The sequence below is a fragment of the Piliocolobus tephrosceles genome, chromosome 21 (assembly GCF_002776525.5).
Source record: "Piliocolobus tephrosceles isolate RC106 chromosome 21, ASM277652v3, whole genome shotgun sequence".
NCBI lineage: Eukaryota > Metazoa > Chordata > Mammalia > Primates > Cercopithecidae > Piliocolobus > Piliocolobus tephrosceles.
This window is the reverse complement of record NC_045454.1, coordinates 40,288,131-40,305,820: the sequence shown is the minus strand read 5'-3', so window position 1 is coordinate 40,305,820 and position 17,690 is coordinate 40,288,131. Positions and strand designations below refer to the sequence as shown.

The 17,690-nt window shown below is 54.3% G+C and overlaps 2 protein-coding genes across 10 annotated transcripts in view; one reads left to right on the top strand and one right to left on the bottom strand.

Moving 5' to 3' along the window:
- Window positions 1–321: 321 nt before the first annotated feature.
- Window positions 322–11,414, bottom strand: RTBDN (retbindin). Of its 9 annotated transcripts, none has more exons than XM_026456904.1 (7): window positions 11,069–11,084; window positions 10,771–10,832; window positions 5,841–6,027; window positions 4,890–4,974; window positions 4,677–4,787; window positions 2,496–2,592; window positions 322–381 (listed from the first exon to the last, which is right to left on the bottom strand). In XM_026456904.1, the coding sequence occupies exons 1-7, from the start codon at window positions 11,082–11,084 to the stop codon at window positions 322–324; spliced, it is 618 nt and encodes a 205-aa protein (XP_026312689.1). The 9 variants fall into 9 exon arrangements, with proteins under 9 accessions (XP_026312689.1, XP_023044548.1, XP_023044540.1 ...); XM_023188780.1 differs by lacking the exon at window positions 322–381 and adding an exon at window positions 1,194–2,399 and having other exon boundaries at window positions 11,069–11,414; XM_023188772.1 differs by lacking the exon at window positions 322–381 and adding an exon at window positions 1,194–1,654 and having other exon boundaries at window positions 11,069–11,414.
- A 3,000-nt stretch (window positions 11,415–14,414) lies between these two features.
- Window positions 14,415–17,690, top strand: part of MAST1 (microtubule associated serine/threonine kinase 1) — a 43,350-nt gene continuing 40,074 nt past the window's right edge. The window contains exons 1-3 of the mRNA XM_026457027.1: window positions 14,415–14,497; window positions 16,297–16,385; window positions 16,843–16,918. Of these exons, the coding sequence (XP_026312812.1) occupies window positions 14,415–14,497; window positions 16,297–16,385; window positions 16,843–16,918 (248 nt within the window). The remainder of the gene's footprint in view (window positions 14,498–16,296; window positions 16,386–16,842; window positions 16,919–17,690) is intronic.

Below are 17,690 nucleotides of genomic sequence, written 5' to 3'. Positions count from 1 at the left end.
GCTGAGGTACGAGAATCACTTGAACCCAGGAGGCTGAGGTTGCAGTTTACCAAGATTGCACCACTACACTTCAGCTGGGAGACAAAGCTAGATTCTGTCTCAAAAAAAAAAAAAAAAAAAAAAAGGGCCTGGCGTGGTGGCTCATGCGTGTAGTTTTAGCACTTTGGGAAGCCAAGGTGGGTTGATCACCTGAAGTCAAGAGTTTGAGACCATCCTGACCAACATGGTGAAACCCGATCTCTACTAAAAATACAAAAAATTAGCTGGGCTTGGTGGCAGGCACCTGTAATCCCAGCTACTAGGGAGGCTGAGGCAGGAGAATCACTGGAACCTGGGAGGTGGGGGTTGCAGTGAGCTGAGATCCTGCCATTGCACTCCAGCCTGGGCAACAAGAGCGAAACTCTGCCTCAAAAAAAAAAAAAAAAAAAAATTGGGGTCTGGCTTTTGCCCAGGCTGCAGTGCAGTGGCAGGATTATAGCTTACTGCAGCCTCGAATTCCTGGGATCAAGTGATCTTCTTACCTCAGCCTCCCAAGTAGTTGGGAGTTCAGCACATACTACCATGGCCAGTTTGGTATTCTGTGTCTGCATGTCTTATTATTTTTTATTTGAGACAGGCTCTCACTGTGTCACCCAGGCTGGAGTATAGTGGTGTGATCATGGCTCACTGCAGCCCTGAACTGAGCTCAAGTGATCTTCCTGCCTCAGCCTGCTGAGCAGGTAGGAATACAGGCACGCACCACTACACTGGGCCAATTTAAAATTTTCTTTTTCTTTGTTTTTGTAGAGACAGGTTCTCACTGTATTGCCAAGCCTGAGCTTGAACCCCTAGGCTGAAGCAATGCAACCACCTTGGCCTGTGAAATTGCTGGGATTACAGGCACGAGCCTCTGCACCTGGCCTTGAAGTGTGTCTTGAGGCCTATACAAGTTAGGCAGCTTTTTGGGACCCTGGTGGCACACAGTGGGAAGGAACCCCTCCTGCCCTTGTCAGCCCCTGTTCTGACCCCCTCTCCATTTCCAACACCTGGGTGTTCCGAGTTATGTTGACTGCTCTAGGGCACAGGCCATCCATCATTTACACTGTAGTATGAATTAGTCACTACTTCTAGGATCTGAGGATTAGACGTGAGACATCTATTACTTTCTGGCAATTCTCCTTCCCACTTATTTCCCCAAGAAGCAGCCACACACATCACGTGCTCTAGCTGGCGACTTTATTCAAAGAGGAGAGGGAAAAGTGAGAGAGAGAGTTGGGTCATTTCTGGGATAACCTGGAGAGGGGTGAGTCTCTGGAGCTCCAGGGAGGAGGGACAGACATCTCAAAACTATTGTAGAAGGCCGAGAGGGTGAGGGGTGCGGTTCTGGGTGTTCTGAGGGGCAGGGCTGGGGGAAGGGAGCCTCCCCCAACTCAGGTCCACGCGTCCGCTAGGGGCCGCTGCCGCTTCCACTGCCACTCCCGCTGCCCGCAGCGTCCAGGATGGAGGTGCGAGGGCGGCGGGAACGCCAGGAGGGAGCTTCCCGGGCCCGCCGTCCTGGTCTGGGACGAGGTAGCACGGAGATGGAGATATTGAAGCAGTGACGGGCTCCAGGAGCGGCCACCGGTAGGGCGTGGCCCAGAGCCGAGCGACAAAGGTCCGTCCCGTCTGCGAAGGTCTAGGAAAAAGTCGAGTTAGGGCCGTAGTGGGCGGAGTCCAGAGGGGGCATGGCTTTCTCCCAGGGGCGTGGCCTCGGGAAGGGAAAGTCTGTAAGTTCCTTTGGGAATGGGGTCAGAGGCAGAGTGTGCAGTTCGGGAGTCTGTGTGCGGGACCAGAGTGGTGGCAGGTCCCTGGGGAGTGTGAATGTTCTTACTGGGCCCTAGCGGGATGAATCAGGGTTGGGGCAGTCGGGGGGGCGCCCACAGAGGTCTGTATCAAGGCTGGGGTTTTGTAGAGGGTAACTGGGCTTCTGGATCCTCCATGGTGAACTGTGGATGGACCCAGAGCAGGGATGGTTTCTTGGGAAGGGCAAATCTGGACTTAGAGAGCTTTTGGGGTCAAAGGGCGCAACCCAATAGGAGGTTGGGCTAGGGAAGGGTGGGAGTAGGGACCTGAGGAGTGCCAATCGGTCTCTGGGGTCTAGACACAGTAAGAAAGAACTTGGTGGGGGTCAGGGGCAGTGGCTCACGCCTGTAATCCCAGCACTTTGGGAGGCTGAGGCGGGCGGATCACCTGAGGTCAGGAGTTCGAGACCAGTATGGCCAACATGGTGAAACCCTGACTCTACTAAAAATACAAAAATTAGCTGGGCATGGTGGCAAATGCCTGTAATCCCAGCTACTCGGGAGGCTGAGGCAGGCGAATCACTTGAACCCGGGAGGCAGAGGTTGCAGCGAGCAGAGATTGTGCCACTGCACTCCAGCCTAGGCAACAAGAATGAAACTCCGTCTCAGAAAAAAAATAAATAAATAATTTGGTAGTGAAGATCTCAGTCTCTTCACCCTCTGCCTCACGCTCACCTGTCCATAGGTAAGGCAGCTAGGCTCACAGCCCCTTTTTTCTGAGAGTGGGAGCCAAGTCGGGCCACAGGTGATATCATCTTCGCAGTTGGTGAACCTGGAGATGGCGAGTGCAGAGGTGGGTGAAGCTTTTGTAGCTACATGCCAGCGGATTCCGGTTCTTCTAGACTGTGTTCAGTATATGTCCCCCGTTGGGATCCAGGCCCCACCTCTTAGAACCACTGCCCTGCTAACTCCATCTCTCCAGATTTCATCCCACCCCATATTCTATCAGATCTTTCCATACTCTGGGCCACGTCACAACTGGCCTCGTCCCTGGAGACCTCAGACCATTTGTTACGGGCCAGTCCCTCATATTTTCCCACTTTTTCATTTTCCTTTTATTTATTTTTGAGACAGGGTCTTGTTCTGTGATTCAAGCTGGAGTGCAGTGGCGCAATCATGGCTTATGGCAGCTTTGACCTCCTGGGCTCGAGCAATCCTTCCACCTCAATGTCTCGAGTACCTGGTACCATAGGCACCCACCATCATGTCCGATTAATAATTTTATTTTATTTTATTTTTTATTTTTTTATTTTTATTTTTATTTTTTTTTTGAGACGGAGTCTTGCTCTGTCGCCCGGGCTGGAGTGCACTGGCCGGATCTCAGCTCACTGCAAGCTCCGCCTCCCGAGTTTACGCCATTCTCCTGCCTCAGCCTCCGGAGTAGCTGGGACTACAGGCGCCCGCCACCTCGCCCGGCTAGTTTTTTGTATTTTTAGTAGAGACGGGGTTTCACCGTGTTAGCCAGGATGGTCTCGATCTCCTGACCTCGTGATCCGCCCGTCTCAGCCTCCCAAAGTGCTGGGATTACAGGCTTGAGCCACCGCGCCCGGCTATTTTATTTTTTTTTTGAGATGGAGTCCTGCTCTGTCTTCTGGGCTGGAGTACAGTGGCCCAATCTCTGCACACTGCAACTTCTGCCTCCCAGGTTCAAACAATTCTCCTGCCTCAGCCTCCCGAGTAGCTGGGATTACAGGCGCCCACCACCATGCCTGGCTTTTTTGTGTTTTTAGTAGAGACAGTGTTTCGCCATGTTGGCCAGTCTTGTCTCAAACTCCTGACCTCAGGGGATCCACCCGCCTTGGCCTCCCAAAGTGCTGGGATTACATGCGTGAGCCACTGCATCTGGCCCATGTCTGATTAATTTTTAAATTTTTTGTTGAGACTGGGTCTTGCCATGTTGTCCAGGCTGATCTTGAACTCCTGGCCTCAACCAATCCTCCTACCTTGACCTCTCAAATGACGGAGATTACAGGCGCCCTCCCTTTTACCTTCTCTTTTCAATCAGGAGGACTCACTCCTTAAGAAATCTCAGGGCCTGGCTGGGCATGGTGGCTCACCCCTGTAATCCTAACACTTTGGGAGGCCAAGGCAGGCACATCACGTGAGGTCAGGAGTTAGAGACCAGCTTGGCCAACATGGTGAAACACCATCTCTACTAAAAATACAAAGCTTAGCCGGACGTGGTGACGGAAGCATGTAATCCCAGCTACTAGGGATGCTGAGGCAGGAGAATCACTTGAACCCAGGAGGCTGAGGTTGCAGTGAGCCGAGATCATGTCACTGCACTCCAGCCTGGGCAACAAGAGCAAAACTCTATCTCAAAAAAAGAAAAAAAGGCCGGGTGTGGTGGCTCACACCTGTAATCCCAGCACTTTGGGAGGCCGAGGAGGGAGGATCACGAGGTCAGGAGTTCGAGACCAGCCTGACCAACATAGTGAAACCCCGTCTCTACTAAAAATACAAAAATTAGCCAGGCGTGGTGGTGTGCGCCTGTAACCCCAGCTATTCAGGAGGCTGAGGCAGGAGAATCGCTTGAACCCGGGAAGTGGAGGTTGCAGTGAGCTGAGATTGCACCACTACACTCCAGCCTAGCCTAGGGGACAGAGTGAGACTCCATCTCAAAAAAAAAAAGAAAAGAAAAAGAAATCTCAGGGCTATGAAAAGCCACATCGCCATATGGCAGGTATCTTAAAAGCTGGGGGCTTCTACCTGGGCTCTAAACATTAAGCTGCATCTCTTAAACCTTGGCCCTGTTGGAGGCCACTCCCCTTTACACAGAAGGCCAAACAAAGTGCAGGCTCCGCCCTCTCCCCCGCCCAAGTCAAAAGCCACGCCCCTTGCCCCCATGTATCCTACCAGGCCTGGCAGAGCTCCTCGCAGAGCGGCTGTGCTTGGCGTACCCCCAATAGCCGCAGGCGGAAGCGACTGCGAAGGGCACGTTGGAGGTGTTCCAGGAAGGATTCACACCTAGACATTGGGAGAGAGAGGGTTGGATGGGTTAGGACCCAAAGGGAGTTCCAGGGCAATGGGCAAAGTACACGAGAAAACAGTGGAGGGTGCTGTACTCACTCGGGGCTCGGCACTCCACAGCGTTCTGGATGGTTCCCAGGGCCCGATATCTCTGTTGTGTCCATCTCTGAGGGACAACAAGTTCCTGGCAAAGGGGAACCCTGTGAGCCAGGGTCTTGGATCCTCAGATAAGGTTTGGGAACTGAGGGCTGGGGATCCCCTGGACAAGGGAGACCCCAATTACATCAATCCTCACAAACCCATAACTTAAGACCCTTCCTTTGGAATGCAAATGCAGCTTCAAGTAGTAATAATCATTTATTGTTTATAATAATCAACTTATTTGTCATGTACCTGGTAGTGACACATGTGCTTAATCCTTTTCCTTTATTTTTCTTTCTTTCTTTTGAAACAGGGTCTTGCTCTGTTGCCTAGTCTGGAGTGCAGTGGCACGATCTTGGCTCACTGCAACCTCCACCTCCCAGGTTCAAGCAATTCTCATGCCTCAGCCTCCAAAGTAGCTGGGATTTCAAGTGCATGCCACCTTATCCAGCTAATTTTTGTATTGTTAGTAGAGACAGGGGTTTCACCATGTTGGCCAGGTTGGTCTCAAACTCCTGACCTCAAGTGATCTGCCCACCTCGACCTCCCAAAGGAGGCTCACGCCTCCCTGGGATTACAGGCGTGAGCCACCGAGCCCCACTCATATGCTCATGTGCTTAATCTTAACAACAGCTTTGCGAGGTATGTTTGTTATTTCTCTCTTTTTGGGGGTCCATGTGAGACCCAGAGAGGTTAGATGACTTCCTCAGGGTCACATAGTTACAAAGGGACAGAGTTGAATTTGAACCCAGGCAGTCTAATTCTTATCCACCATTCTTCAGCACTATCCCTGCCTCCCACCTTCGTGGCCCTGCTAGGCCCCTCTCATAAGGAAATTCTAACATTGCCATGGCAGGGTAGATGTGGGTTTCTGGGTGTTGGTGGTGAGGCAGGGTCTGGGGTGCTCACCTGCCAAGTGCAGCTTGCCTTTGCCCAGATCAGCTGCCAGCCCATGGTGTCGCTGGGACCTGGCTTGGAGTGGGTGGCTCCCTCCACAGGCTTCTAGCAGGATCCATGCCAGCGTCAGTTGCAGGACCCAGGTCAGGCCGATGGGTCGCATGTGGACCCTGCAGGCCATGTCCACCTGAGGTAAGAGCTGGCAGACATAGTGTGGGGTTCAGCCATCCCTTTCTGTGAGCTTAGGGTGGCACCCAGCCAATGCATACCCAAGAAGCAGTGCCAGACAGAGTAGGGAAAGTGCAGCTGAGGAGGAGGCTGGGGCAGTGGCCAAGGACATTCAAATCCCAGGAGACCACCAGGGCCTGCCTCCATCCTAGGAGCCCCCCTCCCATCAGAACCCTGTCCTCTCTGTCCCCCACCAAGTGCCACCCCCACCAAGCTTAGACCACAGTCGCCCTCCCCCATCCTGCAGGATCTCCCACCTTTTTAGTCCTCAAGGGACCCCTTTTTTTCTTAGAATGAAGGGGACCTCCCTAGCTCTTCCAATCCCCCTCTACTGTTCAGTAATTCCTCCTTCTCTTCTATGCAGCCTCCCTCCTCCCTCTCTCGCTCTCTGCCGGCCCTTCTCTGGGTCACCTTCTCTCAGCCCACAATCGGCTTAGGGGCTACCCAGAGCCTTTGGGACCAAGCGTAGTGTGGCAGGGCTCAGGTTCTGTCACTGGGGCCCAAAGCCACAAGGCAGGGACAGTTAGAGGTCTGTGGAGAGAAGACTGTCCCCTTCCTGACTCCCCGAGTTCAGCCCTCACCTGTTAGCTGGATTGGGGTGTAGAGGCTGATAAGATACCTCAGGATCCACTCCAGGAAACTGGCAACTGAAAGGGGCGTGGCTTAATGCAGGGGCGGGACCTCCCACCGTCCCGCCCACACTCCTGCTGACCCAAGGCTGGCCAACTTGGGGCTGGTGTGTATATATCTTTGTGTTTGCTTTTATGTTGAGCTTGTGGCTTAAGCTCTGGTATCTGTATATGTAGGGAGTGCGTGTGTGTGTGAGAGGAAGGTGTGTTTGGCCTACAGCCTGTGTGTGTTCCTGACACCTGTGTCTTTTGTTTGTGTGACTGTGTGTGTGTTGAGCATGTATGTGTGTGTTTGTTGTGTGAGGTTATGTTTATGTGTGTTTCTTGGTGGAGTGGTTGTGTGTGTGTGTGTGTATACGTTCAGAATTTGGGGAGGATTGTGTGTCTCAAGCCATGATGTGTGTGCAGTTGAATAAAACAGGATCTTAATAAGTGTGAGAAGGGGAAATGTAGGATCGGGCTAGTATCCCTGCAAAAATGTTGGAAGTCAGTGGATAAAGGTTTTTGACTATGAATGTTGACCATGAATGAACAAAGAAATGTCATGTGCTGAACAGGATGTGTTTGCATGCACACATTCTATGTCCTTCTGAAGTTTCTGCGAATGTGTGTTGCTTGTGAACACTCCCTTAACTCATCCATTCATTTGACAAACATTTATTGAGCACCTACTGTGTGCTAGATTCTGGGGATGCAGTAGTGAACAATACATGAAAATTTCAGCCAGGCATGGTGGTTCACACCTGTAATCCCAGCACATTGGGAAGCCGAAGTAGAGGGATCATTTGAGACCAGGAGTTTGAGACCAGCCTGGCCAACATGGTGAAACCCCATCTCTAGTAAAAATAGTTTAAAAAAATTAGTTGGGCATAGTGGCACATGCTTATAATCTCAGCTGTTCAGAAGGCTGAGGTATGAAAATAGTTTGAACTTGGGAAGCAGAGGTTGCAGTGAATCAAGATTGTTCCACCACACTCCAGCCTAGGCAACAGAGTGAGACTCTGTCTCAAAAAAAATACATAAATAAATAAAAATAAAAGACACACAAATATCAACTTTCATAGAGCTGACATTCTCGGGGGAGAATCGGATGAGAAAAACATCCCTGCAGTGGGTACGGGTATGTGTGTCTATGTGTTGTGTTGGGAGAATAATTTGCCTGTTTTAGATTATCATTTGTGTGCAACTGGACATCCCTTGGTTTTGGAACCATGTGACTGTGCTTCCACTGATTGAGTGTTTATATGTGTTGTTTGTGTGTGTTTGCATTGGATGAGTGTGTGTATGTCTGTGTTTCCTAAGTATGTGTTTGTATGGCTACAGAGTGTGAGTTTGTGTGTATCTGTATTTGTGGATGTTTGCGTGTGTTTGCATTTGCTGAGTATGTGTTTGTATGTGTGTTAATTTGCAGAATGTGTGGGTCTGTGTTTGTGGAGTATATGTTTGCAGAGTGTGTTCAAATAAGTGTTTGCGTGTCTGTGTTTCCTGAATATGTGACTGTATGTAAGTGTTTGTGTGCCTCTCATCTCAGGGCAAGAGAGGCTTTTTGTCTGCCTCTTTTATTGCTGTATTCCCTCCCAGATCCCAAAATACTACGTTGCACGTAGTAGGTGCTCAATATGTGGTAAGTGAACAAATCAGTAGATACCATCTCTGGGTCCCTCTGTGTGCACCCAGTGATGTGCTGGAGGCCTCAGTAAGCAAGACCTGCCGGACCTAGCCTTCTCCTGGTCCATCTTGAGGTGGTCCAGGATGCTTGTGGGTCAGATCTGTTCAGCCTCTGGGCCATGCCTCACGCCAGAGCCTCCACACCCTTTGTCCTTCCCTAATCTCAGCCCCCGACCCTGCGCTTGGATTTCAGCACCGCGGACAGGAGCGCGCGAGACCAGCACCAAGGAGAGCTCCCGCGGTCGTCATCGTGAGCTAGGTCGCCAGGGGCGGAGTCCGGGCCATGGACGGAGAGATGTGCGAGCAAGGGACTCAACGAGACGGCGACACAAACATGCCGACAAACATATAGAGAGACAGACAGATATAACCCAGGCAAAGGCGCGAACTTGAGGCGACAAGCTCCTGGGGAAAACCCGGACCCAGCCTTGCCGTCGCCCCTGTCGTCCAGCAGGGGTCGCTCTTAGCAACCGCGCCCTCCAGGATCTTGGGGCCAGATACAGGCCACCACCTCTTGGGAAGCCCTTCTGTCCCCCAGTGCCAAGACTTGGAGTTCGGAGGGCTCGGACACCCTCTTCTCCAACTTCGGGAAGCATGGTGGATTTGGCCTCACCTGTGTGAACATGGAGGAGCGGCGAGGGAGCTGAAAAGCGCTTTAACTGCCCCCCTCTCCAACTACCAGCTAATCGCTCCTATAAATACAGACGGCCTGGCCTGGCTCCTTAATCCGGACCATGAGGGAGGGGTCGCTAGAGGGGCTGCAGGGTTCCCTGAGGAGGCTCTGATTGCGGGGGGTGGGGGGCGTAATATGCATGCACATGTTTTTCTGAGGTTGCCTCTCCTGTGACTATGGGTCTCCTCAGTGAAAATGTCTCTCTGCAAGCATGACATCTCTCCTGGGGCTGTAGAGGTCTCGTGGGTGGGGACAGTTTTCCACAGAGGATATGGCTTTTAGGGGTCTCTGACTGGAGGTATCCTCCCCAAGGTCTCCACGGGAATTGTTACTCCTGGAATCTTTCTCTTTGGGGAATGCCTCTTCCGTGGGGAGGGGGATGGCTTTTGAGAGGAAAGTCACCTCTCAGGGACCATATCTCTTAGGAATGATTTTCAGGGTTGGGGGAGTTCTTGATTGGAGAGGGCGTCCATGTGGAAACTATCTCCCCCGGGAAGTGTGTCTCACCAAGGGGGTCTCTGGGGGATGAATGCGGGGGGAATGTATCTCGGGGAGAAGGCTTCCTTTGGGGTGTAACTTAAGTGGGGGTTCTACCCCTGAGAATGTCTCTCCCCTGGGGCGTGTCTTTTTATAGGGGTGTCTCGGCAGCTTGGCTCCCATGGGGGCACCAGGAGGCTCCGCCTCCCCGCCCACCCCTTCCCCCCTAGCGCGGGCAGCGGTGGCTGAGCTCGGGCTCGGGTGCCCAGACGCAGTGACGGCGCCGGGCCCGCCCCACTTCGCTCCGCCCCCTCAACCCCCCCCCCAACCAGCCGCCGCCGCCGCCGCCGCGGTCCCCGCGGCTTCTCACTCCCTCCCTCCTCCCTCCTCCCGCCGCCGCTGCCTCCCTCCTCCCTCCCCGGGCCGAAGTCGCCGCCGCTGCCGCCATGGACGATTCGGGCCTCATCCGCCGCCGGAGGCTGCAGGTACGCGGCTGCCTGGGCCCCGGGTGGAGAGGAAGGGGTCAGCGCCCTGGGGCGGGGCGGGGCCGGGCAGGAGGCGGGCGAACTTGCACCAGGGTCGGCCGGGACGCCGCCACCCATGGGCTCGGGATGCTAACCGCAGGGAACGCTGTGGCCGCGCGTCCAGCCGCGCTGGGGACCCCGCCCCTCAGGCGCCGCCCGGCGATCCAGGGAGCTGCCGGAGGGGTGCAGCCTAGCGCTCCCCCTCGAGGATCGCCTGATGGGCGCTTGGTCCGCCCTAGGGGGAGGGGGCTGGGGCCGAAGTCATCGCCCTGGCGCCTCGCCAGGCTGGGGATGAGGGGGCGCAGAGCAAAGTTATTACCCTAGGGCTCGTGCCCCTCAGGGCCATCGGCGCCGCTGGAGGCGTAAACATGTTTGTGCAGCAGCCTCGACCCTCACCACCCCAGGAGCCCCCTCCCGAGGCATAGGACGCCCTGCGTCCCCCACGCACCTGCCTGGCCATCAGGATTCTTCCTACTGCCCTAATTGGACAGGCACCTAGACAGCTTTCTCACTCTTCATTCCACCTCCTCCACTACAACATCCACCCCCCACCGCGATCCTCAAGTCCAGCCCAGCTTGTGGGTGGGCGGGAGCGATTTTTAGCTCCTTGCAGCCTTAGAAGATGCTGGTCTCGAGGCTGCGCAGGCGCAGGAGACGTGCGTCCACTGCACGGAGTGGGACACTGAGGATCGCTGTGAAGTGTGGGGAAGGTGGGGACAAACTCAGGTGTCGGGAGCTCCTACCTCCAAGGTGGGGAGGGATTCTGTAGCCGAGAAGCGTCCTCTGTTCGTCTTCAGCTGCGTTTCTGAGGGGTTAGTAGGGAAGTTCAGGGTTAACACGGAGGTTCGGTCCCAAACATGCCGGAGGGGAAGGTGATGATATCTGTGCCCCAAGGCCCTGCCTGGGGTCTGGCCCTTCTGAGCCTCCTTGGAGCTCAGCCCCAGGCTTGGTAATCTGGAGTTTAGATAAAGCCAAGAATCGACCCAGACTCAGGCTCCATCCCCAGCCTGAATCTTGGGAAAAGAGGATTCAAACCCTCACCTAGGGCTTCGTCCATTTCTAGACTCCCCTAACCCATCATTCCCGAGGTCGAAGACCAATGGGAGTTGATCGGTCAGTGCAGCAGGAAAAATGGTGATCAGACTGCAGGAAGGACCTTCCAGGCGTCTGGATAACGCTGGAGCCAGACATGAGTTGGAAAACTAATTTGCTTTCAGAGCCCAGATGGCCCGCTCTCTGGAGCTTAGGCCTCTCTGAAGTGCTCCCCACATTCTCTCCCCCTCCCAGGGGTGGGTTAGGAGAGTGGGTTCCGGGAAAAGGGAGGCAGCTGCGGCAAAGTTAGAGCAAGTGCTGCAGCGGCCAGGCTGGGTTCGCGCCGTCGGGTCTCCGAGAAAAGGGAGGAAAGAGGCGGGGCCTGCACTGTGTGTCCCCGCCCTCCGGGCCGGCGTCAACTCTCATTGGCTCATCGCCACGCGGAACTTTAGACTCTCGCTCAAGACACCGCCCCCAACGCGGGATGCTTCCACTTACCCACCCACTCACTCAACCCGAGGCATGCTCTGGGTCTGGCGACCCATGTCGGAGTCCTGTCCCCACCGCTTCCCTTCTTGTGGAATTAACCACTTCGTTGCCTGGATATACCCACACACGTTGGTGCAACCTCTCAGGAACTGTCGCATCACTGCTGAGCGCCCGAGGGTCCCCTGTGTGCAGCTAGGCTCTAGTAGCTGGGATTACAGACGCACGCCACCATGCCCGACTAGTTTTGTATTTTTAGTAGACAGCGAGTTTCGCCATGTTGGCCAGGCTGGTTTTGAACTTCTGACCTCAGGTGATCCGCCCGCTTCGGCCTCCCAAAGTGCTGGAATTACAGGCGTAAGCCACCACGCCCCGGGATCTTATATATAGACAGCATCCTGAGTTCGAATGCCCTGTCTGCAGTGTCAACTATTAATCCCGTGCAGAAGAAGCCGAATCCACTTGGCAGAGCGGCTCTGCAGCTGAGGTTGGAGGTGGCGTCTATCTACACTGACGTCAAAGATCCGAACTTTCGCCGCTCCAGTTTGACCCTTTCTTCGTCCCTAGAATGTTTGGGGGCGCTAGCGGATGGGGCTGGGTTCAAGGTTTTCTTCGTGTTGTGCTTAAAAGCCCTCCGGGGCTTACCCTCCAAGGCTGGGTTATCTGGGTCTGCACCCCCTGGGCTCTGGGCCAGAAAATCCAGGTCTTGATTTCTCTTGGGCCATTGCAGACGCGCAGCCAGGTCAACTGGTACTGGCTGCGGCTCATTCACGCCGGTTGTGCAAAGACAGAGGGAAAACCCGGTTTGGATTACCGGTCACCCGTGGCTCGGGAGGGCAGGGCTGCCCTTTGGCACCGCTTATATGTTTGTCCATTGTACAAGGGGGTGGGAGGACCCTCTGGCCCATCCTCTGTCATGCAGCATGTCCCTCCTTAATAACGCCTGTTCTCCGAACTTAGTATTTATTGAGCATTTGCTATGTGCTAGGCACCATGCTAAGGGGCTAGGCATCTGCATCAACTCACAAAATCCTCAAGGAGGCACGAGAGTATTGGAAGGTCATTTGCTAAGGTCATAAAAGGCAATATTGAGATTTGAGCCTAGGCTTTTCTGCTTTTAGAGATCCTGGAAATAGTCTAGAACATCCCTCATTTTCCTCTTGTTGGAGGTTTTGAAACTCTCCCCCAAATCTTTCCACCTGCAGCCCCACTCAGTTTTCTTCCTTCCACCTCACCCTGTGGATAGAAAGCTGGCTGGAAGGTGCTGCCCCTTGTCCCCCATTCCTTTCCTCAGAAAAGGGCCAAGACCCCATATCTCCTGATCCCTACAGTGACTTCCTGAGAGCTTGACAAATGGAAGGCGACCTTCTTCAAATGCAGACACATAAAGTTAATACCCACTAATTATTATTATTATTGTCATTATAAAAAATGACTACGTGGCCATCACCTGAATTTCCATTTTTATTTTTTTATTTTTTAAATTTTTTGTTTTTGTTTTTCTTTTTAATTGAGACGGTGTTTCACTCCAGCAGTGGTGCAATCATAGTTCACTATAATCTCGACCTCCTGAGCTCAAGTGATTCTCCCACTTTAGCCTCCCTGGTTCCCATTTTAAATCTCAGTTGTGAGTCACTCTACTTACCTACCCCCCACCCCCTACCCCAACTCTGTGACTCTAGCTGGGAGTCAGATAGATTTGTTGAGGTGTAGATGAGTCATTCATTCTTTCAATCTTTCATTCATTCAACCTTTCATTCATTCATTGAGCACGCCAAGCTTATTCCCGCCTCCAGGCCTTTGCCCTTGCAGTTCCCTCCACCTGGAATTCTCTCTCCACAGATCCTCCCATGGCTGGCTCTTATCTTTCAGCAAACAGCTTAAAAGTCACCTCCACAGAGCAGCCCTCTCTGACAATGTGTCTCCATCCCAGCCATTGTCCATCATATCACCCTGTTTAATTTATTCATAAGACAAATTACTGTCTAAAATGATTTTGTTCACTTCTACACTAATCTTGTTTAGTGTCCCCTTTACCCTACAAATACTAGTCCCAAAAGGCCAGAAACTCTTTTTTTCTCCTTGAGACAGAGAGTCTTGCTGTGTTGCCCAGGCTGATGTTGCCCTGGACTCAAGCGATTCTCCTGCCTCAACCTCCCAAGTAGCTGGGACCAGAGGTGCACACCACCACACTGGGCTTGTAACTTATTCACTGCTGTGTCCCTAGTGCCTAGGATAGGGTCAGCATACAGTAGTGCTCAAGACATATTTTTCAAATAAAGGTTCCTATTTCATTTGCACAAACACACACTGAGATGCCAACTCACTTGCCTTTATATGGGGCCCCGCCTGTGTACTTGGGCCTCTGTTGGTCTCTGAGGGTCAGGAGAGGAATCACCCGGGGATCCTCTCCCCCAAGAAACTTGGCCCGCAATGCACGGCCAAGGGTGAAAGTGACAATGCTGAAGAGGGGCCTGTCTTACCCTGCTTCTGCTCCTCCAGGGAGCTGAGAATGCTTGTGGGCAACAACGGCAGGTCCACGCTGACCTTCATCGTTTTGCTTGTTTGCCTTCCAGAAGGATTTGCCCCTGCCCCGGAAAAGCAGCAGGTGAGCCTTGGGGAGAGACTTGGCGGGGGCTGGCCGCCCCTTCTCCCGCCGGGGTGGGGGCGCCAGGCGCGTGCGCGGGCGGGGCCTGGCTCGCCCGCACACAGCAGCGCCCCCTCCCGGCCAGCTGCAGCCGCAGGGCCCTCCCCTTCCCTGCCCTCCCCTGCCCGCTGCGGCGGCTCCAGCCTCCGCCCCGCGCTCTTGCTCCCCGCGCTGCCGCCGCCGCCGCTGCCGCACCTGCCACCATGTCGCCGCCGCCGGGTCATGTCTGACTCTCTCTGGACCGCGCTTTCCAATTTCTCGATGCCCTCCTTCCCCGGCGGCAGTATGTTCCGCCGCACCAAGAGGTAGACCCCCGATCCCCTAGACACTGTCCCAGCCCTCCCCGCAAAAGCTCCGGGTGCTGCGGCAGGGCGGGGCCCGGGATGCTGCGCCCGGTACAGCTGCGCCAGAGGTGCCCGAGCTGCGCCTTCCCGCCGGGGATGGGGTTGAATGGGAGGTGGTGTGGGCCGAGTCTGGGGGGATTGCACGCTGGAGAGGATGGCCGCGGGGGGAGGGGGCTGCGCCACTGGGGGTTTGTGGCGCCTTTGTCTGCTGGCGTTGCGGGCTCCAACAGCCTGGTGGGGGTAGAGGAAGAAGGGGAGGCTGGGGGGCTTGGCACCCTCAGAACAATAGCCGCAGCCTGGCCTCCCCCCACCCCCATGCCGCGTGCTCCTGGACGCGCTAATATGCTCAGTCACTGCGGCTGTGGGTGAGGGGACGGACGGAGGGGCTTGGGGCTTCCTCTTCGGCAGTTGGGATGCTGAGGGGTAGAATAAAGGGGGGGGGTTATCATAACACAACCCTCCCCAGAACACAGCCCTACACTGAAAATAGTGACACACAGCGTCACACAGGACATGATGTCACACACACATACACACACAACAGCCCTAGTGGCCCAGATACACTGGGAGGTGCCATACATACCTAGCCTTGCAGCTGCCACAGGTCAGAACCATGCACAGACACACAGGGGCACCACGTCGTGTACACCTAGTAAGACATCACTTGCATGGTGATCCACACACAATTATGTCATCCAAGATGCACACATGTGTGGCAATATGCCATCCATGCATCCAACAATGTCACAACACATGATATCATATCTAGGAATCTCACATACTGTGTCACACTGACATCAGCATAAACAGATGTAGGGATCTTACAGAGAGAGAACCACGCAAAATCACACGTTATCACGTGCAATACTCAACTAGAGAATGTCATACGTGGTGACATGTTTGGACATGGCCAGTGTCACAAGATGTTAAATTCACACAATAGATGTTAAATTCACACAATAGATGCTACATACACATGGACACACATGGTGAATGTCACACCCAGATGGAAGGACAGTATCGGACACAGACTCAGAATGCCACACAAAGACATAGATACATGTAGGGGGGATCATGCATCCTGGCCAGGCATGGCGGCAGGCGCCTGTAGTCCCAGCTACTCAGGAGGGTGAGGCGGGAGGATAGCTTGAGCCCAGGAGTTTGAGGCTGCAGTGAGCCACTGCACACTGAACTCCATCCTGGGCGACAGAGCGAGACATTGACTTAAAAGAAAAAAAAAAAAAAATGCAGCCTCCCTGTGTTACAGCACACATTATTATGGACAAGTGGCATTTCACACTGTGTCACATAGACACAAAAATGCTCAAATTGTGTCACACAAGATAAACCCACGTTGTGTCACACATACCACACTAGAATGCGTTCAGGGTCACACATTGTGGAATTCATACAGTGGATGCCACATGTGGATACCTACAGTGAATGTCACGCATAGACTGAAACACACTATCACCAATAGTGTCACCTAGACACAGTGACTATCACACCATGACAGACACTGCCGTACACATAATCCACACTGGGAGCTTCTCACACACATGTCACATGCAAATCCCCTGCCATACACAGTCGTGCCGAAGCCTCCACCACCTTTTCCTTCGAGAAACCCTCCCAGGGAGCCTCCAAACACACATGGATGGGAGCTAGGCGGGGTTTTGAGACGGGAGGTCAGCTGGTGGGGCACAAGAACTCACTGGGCTGCGGCCCGGCCCGGCCCCCCTGCCTTGCCTTCCCCGCAGCTGCCGCACCAGTAACCGGAAAAGCCTCATCCTGACCAGCACTTCGCCCACGCTGCCGAGACCCCACTCCCCGCTGCCAGGTCACCTAGGTGAGACCAGTGGCAGAGACTTGGTGGGTGCGGAGTGGCCTAGAGGAGGCGGGGCCTCAGGCGAGGAAGCGTGGTCATGCTACAGAAGGGGAGCAGTTTGAATGGAGGCGAACCGGTTTGCATAAGGGGCGGGGCCATGCTTGTGTGGGTGTAGTCAGTCGCAGAGGGACGGGCATTGGAGGGCGGAGACTCAGGTGGGCGGAGACTCAGGTGGGACGGGACAGAAAGGAGTCGTCGTACCTGACGGGCGGGGCCATCCCAGATGAAGGCAGAATCTCCTTGGAAGGGGCCAGGCTGACTTGGCAAGGAAAAAATTTAGAGAGGCTGGGCCACAGGCGAAGGGGCGTGGTCTCCCCATAATAGGCGGGACTAGACTAAAGACAGGACATGCTGCTGTTTGCACGCCGCTTTAGGGAACAAGAGGCCTGAAGGGATTTGCCCCCTCTTTCTCTCACAGGCAGCAGTCCCCTGGACAGCCCCCGAAACTTCTCCCCCAACACCCCCGCCCACTTCTCGTTTGCCTCCTCCCGAAGGTGAGTCCCTCCCCTCCAGGGCCCCAGAACCCTGGGCAGACCCTCCCCACCCACCGTCTGGGCCGCCATCTGTTCTCTTCCTAATAGCACCCGAGCTAGGGCCTGAGGGGACCAGCGAGTGCCCCAAGGTCCCAGCGGGAAGGAGCGCCTAGCCTTCGGGATGGGGCCCGTAAGAAGGCGGGGCCCAATCACTGATCTGGAATGGGGAAGGGGGTGGGGCTCCTTTTGCGGCTGGTCGAAAGCGCGTGCGCCCTAGGCGCGGAATCTGTCTCCCCGAGCCTCGCTCTTCTGGCCAGGTGTTTCCATAGCAACAGGACGGGGTAGCCAAGATGAGGTGCGCAAGCGCAGATTGCGCAATGCCTATCGAGGGACTCTTGGTCCCCAAGGTGCTGGAGGACGATTAGGGCTGTTTCTAAAGGGGAGGAATCTCAGGTTTCTTTCCAAGAATCTCTGAGGGTTTCTGGGGTGTCCTTAAATGAATTTTCTTTCTTTTTTTTTTTTTTTGAGACAGTCTCGCTCTGTCGCCCAGGCTGGAGTGCAGTGGCCGGATCTCAGCTCACTGCAAGCCCCGCCTCCCGGGTTCACGCCATTCTCCTGCCTCAGCCTCCCGAGTAGCTGGGACTACAGGCGCCCGCCACCAGGCCCGGCTAGTTTTTTGTATTTTTTTTTAGTAGAGACGGGGTTTCACCGTGTTAACCGGGATGGTCTCGATCTCCTGACCTCGTGATCCGCCCGTCTCGGCCTCCCAAAGTGCTGGGATTACAGGCTTGAG

What these genes read in the sequence shown, in the direction of transcription:
- RTBDN (XM_023188772.1), bottom strand. An exon ending in AGGCAAGCTGCACTTGGCAG is followed by an intron (nt 4,975 to 5,840) that starts GTGAGCACCCCA and finishes CCCCTTTGCCAG; the next exon opens with GAACTTGTTGTCCCTCAGAG. An exon ending in TGTGGAGTGCCGAGCCCCGA is followed by an intron (nt 4,788 to 4,889) that starts GTGAGTACAGCA and finishes CCCAATGTCTAG; the next exon opens with GTGTGAATCCTTCCTGGAAC.